The sequence below is a fragment of the Indicator indicator genome, chromosome 8, assembly GCF_027791375.1.
Source record: "Indicator indicator isolate 239-I01 chromosome 8, UM_Iind_1.1, whole genome shotgun sequence".
In the NCBI taxonomy this organism is placed as follows: Eukaryota; Metazoa; Chordata; class Aves; order Piciformes; family Indicatoridae; genus Indicator; species Indicator indicator.
The window spans coordinates 11,417,911-11,427,173 of NC_072017.1; the positions used below are offsets into that span (position 1 = coordinate 11,417,911).

Below are 9,263 nucleotides of genomic sequence, written 5' to 3' on the forward strand. Positions count from 1 at the left end.
ATGCACAATGTATCTTTTCCATAACTCAAAATATGGCTTTTACAGATTCTGGAAAGCTCAGCATAGCCTCCTTCTTCCCAATAGTTGAGTCACAGAGCATCTGAACACACACACTGAGATTCGTAAGCCTGTAAGCTACATATAAAACTGGTTTTATCTGCTTGTTCTGCTATTGGTATAAAGCAAGCCACACACTGCCTACATGGCTTTCTTTGATTGGAAGGGTGTCTATTTGTATTTGAGAGCAAATTGTGAATGTACCCAGCCTATGGAGATTTTCCTCTTCTGGTTCCATAAAATTTGCATGACCTATATCTACATTCTTCTGTAGTTTTGAAAACTAAATGCTTTTATTGCTAAGCTTATCCATCTCTCACATACCAGCTCTAGTTTGTTTTCATGTGGAAAATATCAATAAAGGGTTTGAACAATTATAATGTACTTAAATTCTTTGTGCTTCTTCAGCAAGACCAACTGCCTATGAAATTAGACCAATATAAATTGCTTTTACTGACTAGAGTTTATTGGTCTGTGCTTGTGCTCTTTTCAGACACATCTTTATCCTGCATGAGCTTGCAGCTTTGTACTAAGTGTACAGTTCAAACTGACAGCTATGAGGCTCCATAGAGACAATTCAAATTATTACCATAAACATGCTCAACATTCTTTCCAAGTAATCTTTATGACATATATTACAGAAGCTATGGAGAGGGAAATTGTTCTGAGGTAGTTCCTATGGAGATGTTGTTACTGAAAAGCTTCTTGGCAATCAGAGCAGACAGGGGTAACCATGCTTTATATGAGACACTAGAAATGCGTGTTCTACTATGACTCTTCTTTTTTTAAGTCCCTGTTGGTTTTTTATTAAATATTTTGAAGTCCATGTTGTAGAGAAATGAGCAAATTTGCAAAGTCATTTTTCCTTCTTGTAAAATAAGTGCCCTGCTAACACAACAGAGACATCCCTTCCTCATATGAAGCACCTGCATTTTCATTTGTCATAGGACTCTTGTGACTTGCTAACACTTTTTCCAGCACATGAATTATACCACTTACCAACTTGAAAATTGAGTCAATTTTGAATATTGTTTTATGAAGCCTGAATATTCTGGCCCAGTCCTCAGCTGGTACAGTATAGAATGACTCCACAGACATCCTACTTCAGATCTGGTAGGATATTGTAAGACATGGATTTTCAGCTACTTCTTGTTCAATACAGTTATGTATTTCTTAATGTTTCAATGTGCTAACAATATTTTACTTTCAAACTTCATCTTTGTTCTGTTCTGCCTTTAATGTCTTCTGCCCTGTCTCTAACTTCAAGTTCTTTTCATCAGTCTCAGAAGATTCAGGGGGTCAATGATTTCCAGTGAAGAATTTATCTCAATAGCACGTCTTACAGTAAACTTAATACCATTCATTACTGAAAGACAACATTAGTTTGATGCTTAATTATAGCTCTCAGCCAATCTTTTAGAAATAACATAACAAAAACATCAGCCAAACACCTCAAATAAAAAGAATTATAAAAGATTTTACTCCTGTTTTAAATTTGACTCCATCATCAAAGAAGCAGAAGGAAATGGACCAGCTGGTTGTGTCACTTGCAGTATCTATCCGCTTTCACTTTTGCTCTCCTGTAAGGAAACAGTAATGAAACAAGATTTAGATTAAGACCAAATACAAGACCAAATCTGCCTCAAGGCATTAAGAAAGCACTGAAAGACATTTTTCTTAAACTTCACTTCAAAGCACATATAAAAGCATAACACCACTTTCAATTTAATCGTTTTCTTAAGGTGCTAGAACTGTGGTGTCTAAAGTTCACCTTGCTTTTCCTTTCCAATCATCACAAATGGCATTTTGTCCACTCTAAGGAAAGGAATTCAGATTCAGTGTGATTTGAAACCAACCCTCAACCTGTGAGGACCTAGGTGTGCTTCCACACCACTTGCAATTATCAGAAATAGTCTTCTGCATTCCACTCACTAAATTAAGGCAAATATTTATAATGTATAGTGATACAAAATATTTTAAAATTCAAGACAATTTCTGTATCCTTAGGATGGGGAAGGAATGGGGTATAAAAATTACTCCCACTAGGTAACATGAAGGCTGTTCTTAATAAATTCCATTTCTCTTTAAAATGCAGCTTTCTCCTCTCCAAAACATTCTTGTGCTATAGGTAACAAAAAAGTTTAAAGTTAGCTTAATTTTTGTGATTAAAAATATTTATCCATACTAAACAAACTGAAGAACCTATCTAAAGATTTCCCAAAGAATTCATTTATAGGTAAATCCAAACCTGCAAGCTTCAGCTAAAGTGAAAACCCAGAACAAAAAGAGCCAACCCCAAAACTGTGGCAGAATACTGTCCAGAGAGGAAACACTCAACACCCCATACCCCTGAAATCTAGCTTTTTTTTGTATCCTAGGTGTACTCCAATTCCACCTCCCAGTAATTTTAAAATCAGTACATTATTTCCTGTAATGTGATGTACCTGTCAAGCAGCATTTCATGGAAAGTGCCTTCTTTCCTGGCTTTTCTGAGGGCTTTGGTATCTTCTTTGCTTATTTTAAGCTTTTTGTCTTGAAAACTTTGGAATTTCTTTCTGTAAGGGGGTGGTAAATGTAAAATGTTAGAAGTGTAACTTCTGTGAAATTTTGTGTTTCAATAAATATCAACTGTGTTAGCAATCTTCTCTTCCATTATGCTCTAGACAACTGGCTTAATGAAAATCCAGCAAACTGTCATAGTATCCAATACTGCACTAAGATTTCTGTAGGGGAAAACTAGTCAGGGTTCTTTTGGCAGTCTAAGTGCCAATGAGCCCTACATGATTAGTATGATGCAGCTGCAAGTTGTAAAGAGTCCTTTTTCAACTACAACTGTAACAAAGTCAGGGAGAGAAAGTATATTGGGTGTAGGTGGCAAGGTGCTGGTAAGGGAGCTGCAGGGGTGGGCTCTGTGAGGAAAAGCTAGGAGCTGCCCCATAACGGACACTGCTGGCTCCACAATGGACCCACCACAGGACACAATAAAGTCCATCAGCAAATCTGGTGGCACCTCTGTAAAAATGTGCTTAAGGAAGGTCAAAATGCCACACAGGCAGAGGAGAGGAAAAAAAAAGTGTAAATATCAAGAACAGAGGATGGGGTGGAGGTGCTTCAGGCACCGGTATTCCTTTCCAGCTTATGAAGAGAACCATGCCAGAGCAGAGCAAAAGTAGCAGAGAAAAGGAGTACTAGAGAAACTACTATGTATTGACCCACATCCCAGTCCTGCTTGGGGGAGCAGGTAGAAGAGTCTGGAATGAAGCTGAATTTGGGAGATGAAAAAAGATGTTGGTTTTGTCTTTGTTTCTCACCACCCAAATCTACTTCAATGGGCAACAAATTAAATTTTCCACATTGAGTCTATTTTGCCTGTGATGGTAACTAATATGCAATCTCCTTGTCTTTATCTCAACCCATGAGCTTTCTCATCATGTTTTCTTCCTTTGTCCTGCTGAGGGGAAGTAAGAGTGAAAGGCTGGGTGGGAATCTGTCTCTCTCACCAAAGGTGGCCCCAAAGAGAAGTGAAAGAAAGGTACTTGAATCTGTTAAGAGCTCTAAACTACGTACACATAATTGATTTCACATTGTTTAACATTTCCTTTGTCTTCTTGTGGAACATCATCTTTCTTCTTAGCTTCTCTTTCAGCACAAGTACGAATCTAGTCATGGAGAGGAAAAAAAAGCAGCAAAACAACAACAAAAGATAACCAGCAAGATGTTACAGTTTAAAAAACAACAACGTACCCTTCATAAAATCATTGTGACTCAGAAATTCTGTTAAGTTCACAACTTTCAAATTGGTTAATTAGCAACTGGAGACAACTGCAAAAAAAGCAAGAGGTGCCTGAAGTATGGGAAATATTAAGTGTAATCCCTAAAACCACTGCAAGACTTGCAAAGAAGCACTTAGTCCTTATTTTTAGCAGGAGTAAAGTGCCTTTTTCAGAAACCGACTTAAAAGTATTATTGCTCTAATAGACACCTATCTCTCTTTCCAGGCACATATTTTCCACACCCAGATGAAGTCAAGATGTGTTCCCTTACTTGCAAGATCTTCCTGTCTGCATTATTCTGGTAAATACTTCTCTGTCCCTGCTTCAGGCATAATTCATCAGTTCTGAATAGTTTGGTACAGAAGAATCTGGAGTATCACACAGACTGTCTTACTCTACGGTGTCTTGCCCTTCTATAGTGGTAAAATATCTTCTATCTCTACAGAAAGTATCTCAGTTTATGAGCCTTGGAGCTCATTTACCTTTCATGTGGCCAAATCAGTTGACAGCTTACAGAAAACCAATATAGACTGTATTGGCAGTTAAATGTAGCACACAGGCACCTGGTTGTTTGAATACCCCTGCCAATCCTGTATTCATTGTAGAAGGTATAGTTTACCTTTATCATTTCTTCTTCCCCTGCAATTTTGCTTTTGGCTTCTATGTCTCCCTCTTCGTTGCATCTAATGAAACGGCTATTTGCAGCTAATAATGCCATTTTCTTCTGCAGAAATAGTATCAGATATTGTTAGTAAAAAGAGGTTATATATATAATCCTTGATTCGTAACATTTATCCTCTACAATACACCAGAAAACTATGTACATGCCTTTTATTCTTGTATACATTCTTGTATACTTCTTTAATAGTTAGCCAGCAGACTTGCTGGCTTCTTCATTCTTAAGATTCTTATAGCTGCTAAAATGCAGTAACTTATAGTACTTTAAGAACTTCCAATTATAATTAATGCACTGAGTTGGGAAAACAGCAGATTAGAAGTTACAATATGGGAGAGATGGCAAAAGAGTTTTACTGCCTAAAAACATCAATACAGATCAGTTCAAAATACAGTCAAATGCTAGGAACATCAAATAAACCCTACTGAACAGCTTACATCTTGGAAGACAGGTTCCCATTGCTCTCTTGATCCTATTGCATCTGAACGTCCAATAACAAGTCCATCTGAATTTATACCAAGGTATTTGCCATAACCAGATTTCAGAGCGATCCTCAAAGAGGAAATGCAGGAAAACAATAAAGAATATTTTTAGATCAAGCAACTGACAATACCCAGCACATCACAAACACATTAATAGCAGACAGTGTATTTCAAGAGAGTATTAAAACAAGAATCAAAAACAGTAACATTGTTACTGCAATTACCTCGTATCAGATAACTTCACTGCTGTAAACTGTTCAGGAGGACTGGGGCCTTCGTCATCTGAGGAATGAGTTTTTCACTAATTAGGTAGGAGGTATTAAACACACAATAGTTCAACTTGTTAACACTACAATTTCTGAAGCTGAAGAATTAAACAATGGTTACTGCTAAAGAGTGTGGAAAATTGTACTACTTAATTTATTTTAAAATTCCTTTTTGAATATTCACTCTTTAAAAAAGCAATCCCAAAATGCAGGTTTACATTCATATCTATGTTTGTATACTTCAAGTGTTTAAAACAAGACAAAAGTAAAAATAAGGAAATCCTTGTGTGAAGAAATGAACACCTGAAAATGTTTTGTAATTCTTCAGGTGGCTTTGAAAACCTTGTGAAGTTATTTTTCCATTAGAAAATACATTATGGTTCAGGTATGGTAACACAATTCAGTATCCTAAGCTACTAGCCTCTCCATCCCTCAAAACCTAAATGAGAAACTATTGCCATTATTGCTTTGATCTCACCCTGGAGGTGAAACACACTGTCAGGGTTCTGGAACAGGCCTTGGCTGACTGATGGATGTCAAGTGCAAAGTAAGGATAAGATAATTATCCCACCACATTAGCAGCCCACTTGTGCAGCAACAAAACAAATATATCAAGATGAGGATGCTGTAATAAACCTTGAAACTCATTTGCCTCGAATTTCTCTCTTCAACTGACACCATAAAGATTTTATAGGATTTGATAAGAAGCAGTATAATTTTTATTCAGTAAGTGGCATGGTCTTTAACAGGTGATCCTCTCTAATGCAGTTCAATTTATTGCACACATAAACCAGCAAGGAACTAGATAAGTGAAACTGATTGGTAGTCATTAGGTTTAAGTCATCTGCATGCTACAGCTAGGATTATTGCATTATTTGTAATAAACTGCATTCAGCTGTAAAACTGCTTGTCTTTAAGTGATGCTACTTTTATGCTTTTATATCTTTTACTACTGAAAGTGCTTATTTCCAAATTTCCTAAACCAAACCTTTATGTGGTGCTCCAAGTGTAAACAAGCCATTGTCCAGGGCATGGATGTAAGCTCCTTTGTCCATTTCTATAGCTATAGTTCCTGTAATTTCACCGAAGTTACTGACAGCCCACCAGTTTCCTAAAATACAAAAGCATGACAGTAGGAGTAATTATAACTGCCGTTACAGTAGTCCAAGAGATAATATTTGTGCCTTGTCCAAGATTTGAAATTCTGAAGGTGCAATTGCTACTGCTATCTCCAGATCTTTGTGCATTACTTTATAGGTCAGAGCCAACATAATTCAGCAGCAACACTGAATCAAAGTTCTGCTGTTCTACCCGCCCTGCCATCCCTGGTTACAGGTTCCTGTACTTCATCTCTTTTTTGCCATAAGGCAAGTTGACCCATTCAGCTGATGCAGCCAAGATACACGTTACAAAGAAAATGTGGAGTTTTTTGCCTCTGGACCAGCCTCGTGCAGTTTTGGACTCATAACTGATTATTAGATTCTCCAATATAAACAGATAACCACCTTATCTTGCTGTAAAACTACTTCATGTGAGCAGCAATCCTTAAGAGTTCAAGCCAGTCTGTGTTTGAGCATTTGAGCACTACAGAATTCTGCCAAAGTTAAAGGTAGCCCTATCCACATGCATGAATTAGAATTATGACTTGTCAAATTTTTAAACTATTTTCTCCTTGTATATTGCCTTACAAATATTTTTCTACTTGAATAAGATAATAACTATTTTTAATTAATCTGAACACAGTATCTATTTTCCACACTGTAAATTTGGCAAGTGAATCTACCTTGAGCACAAATAATCTTCCTTGATTTTTATACAGTATATGGAGCTGTCTCATTCTATACAGTCAGTGCTCACAGATCCATCTATGATTTTTCCAAATCTCTCCCACTTTTTTGCCTAAAGAACGGGAAACATATTTAACATTATTCTAGACATAACAGCCCATTTTCCCACATACCATAATTTAATATTGGAGCAAGGACGATTATTCTTGCACTCCCTTAGCTTATATCTATATACATGCAACAGAAAATAATGTTTATCCTGTAACGTGCTGTGCTACAGTATACACCTACATTTCTCATGACTGTGGTTATTTTTTAGCTGTTTTTGTTTGTGAAATGAACTGTGATCCATTGAGGATATAAGAGTGCTGAAGAGCAGGTCTGTCAAGTTACTGTTCATGACCATACATATTGCGATCCTTTTATTTTATGAAAAAGGAAGAAATAAAGTTATAAGTTATTAGTAGTTCATGTTTGTGTCTTCAGCTTCAAGTTATAGTAACAAATTTACCATGTGAACATATGAAAGCAGTAAAACAAGCATATCAAATTAAAAGCAGACAAACTAATCAACTCTTTTCCATTTGAAGAGATACAACGTTTGACTGAACTAAAGAATCCAAAAAAAGTAACTTGTGGCAGAATAGTTACAGAAAGAACAGGTGACCCAACCACTAATTTTCAACGTAACACTAACAGAAGGCCTAACTTATTTACACAGAAACACACTTATCCAGTAACAGCTATAGTGCTAAAAAGTCTCTCTTGCTGAAGCAAGTAAGGGGAAAAGGAATGGGGAAAAAAGAGAGAGATCCAAGCTGATAAGTAGTTTAAGATTGTAAAAGAACATACTTTAGCTAGAAAGATAATTGGAAAATCCATTCCACTGGTGTCAGAAATTCCATCTGGAGTCTAGGAAGATCTCAACATACACCAAACATATGAGAAACAATTACAAATCTCTAATAAAACTTCCCTCAGTTTACAAAGTCCTGTATCAAATTTCTCAGCTTCTGCTTTCATTTACAGTTCCCACATTGTCACGTAATTCCTGGAAAGAATTCTAGGACAAGCAGAAACAGCCTCAAGTTGCACCAGAGGACGTTTAGTTTGGTTATTAGAAGAAACTTCTTCATTGAAAAGGTTCTCAAACACTGGAATAGGCTCCCCAGGGAGGCAGTTATATTATAATGCCTAGAGGTGTTTAAAAGACGCACAAAGATGCGGTGCTAAAAGACATGGTTTAGCACCAGACCGGTAGAATAAGATAGGTGGTGGGACTCGATGATCTTAAAGGTCCTTTCCAACCGAAACAATTCTAAGATTCTATGAAAGCAGCTCACCAACAATATCAAGTTGCTCTGCCGCATCCTCTTCCCGTTTCCTTTTCTTCTCCTTGTGCTTTTTCTTGCTGCAAAGGAAAAGTTCAAAGTAAGAACGTGCTTGCCCCTTCCAAAGCTAGCTCTCTCACACGGTCTCGCACCTAAGACCTATAGGAGCGGGTCACGGACACCGGCCGAGAGGAAGAGGCTGAAAAACTGAAAGCTCTCGCTCTGACCGGCATGTCCAGGCATATCGCAGCCGGCCGGCCGGCCGGCCTGACCCGACTCTATCGTGGGAAGCCCAGCCGGAGTTCTCAGCTCCAGGCACCACCCAACTGGCAACAGGGCGACCGAAGCAGGGAGCCCAAGGTGGTGGCAGCGAACAACGCGCTCCTTACCTTTTCTCTTTCGCCCCTTTAAGGACGAGCTTGGTGGACTTAACGCAGGAGTACTCCGCCATGTTGGGCTATCAGAAAAACAGAACAACACATCCAGCTACGCCCCGCCGAGCGGACGGAAGCCCTGGAGTGACAAACATCGCCCAGCCGCGTTCCGCTGTTTTCTGAGCATGCGCCCGCTGCTCCTGTGAGGGGCACGTAGGCTCACACGCTGTGGGCGGGCAGCAGGAGGGCAGCGTCTGCTGGCGGCTTCTCTGCTCGCATATTGCGGGCCGTAGAGACAGCGTTTGATGGGTACAATTAAAACAAAGAAAGTTTAAAGTTACATTTAAAAGCATGTGTCCCTGCACCCTCCTCTTTTAAGCCTGTCAGCCCGTTCCAGTATTTCACCACCCTCATTTTTAAGAATTTCCTCTTATGTTCAACCTAAATCAGCCCTGCTCTGGTTTCAAACCATTGCCCCTCGTCCTATCACTACAAGCCCTTACGAACAGTCCTTTCC

General features: G+C 38.4%; 1 protein-coding gene across 1 annotated transcript; it reads right to left on the reverse strand.

Annotated features, from left to right (window-relative positions):
• Positions 1–1,544: 1,544 nt before the first annotated feature.
• FRG1 (FSHD region gene 1) lies at positions 1,545–8,877 on the reverse strand. The gene is made up of 9 exons (XM_054383052.1): positions 8,762–8,877; positions 8,385–8,452; positions 6,243–6,365; positions 5,213–5,270; positions 4,944–5,058; positions 4,450–4,554; positions 3,625–3,716; positions 2,502–2,612; positions 1,545–1,637 (listed from the first exon to the last, which is right to left on the reverse strand). The coding sequence occupies exons 1-9, from the start codon at positions 8,821–8,823 to the stop codon at positions 1,601–1,603; spliced, it is 771 nt and encodes a 256-aa protein (XP_054239027.1). The 5' UTR covers positions 8,824–8,877; the 3' UTR covers positions 1,545–1,600.
• Between the last annotated feature and the right edge of the window lie 386 nt (positions 8,878–9,263).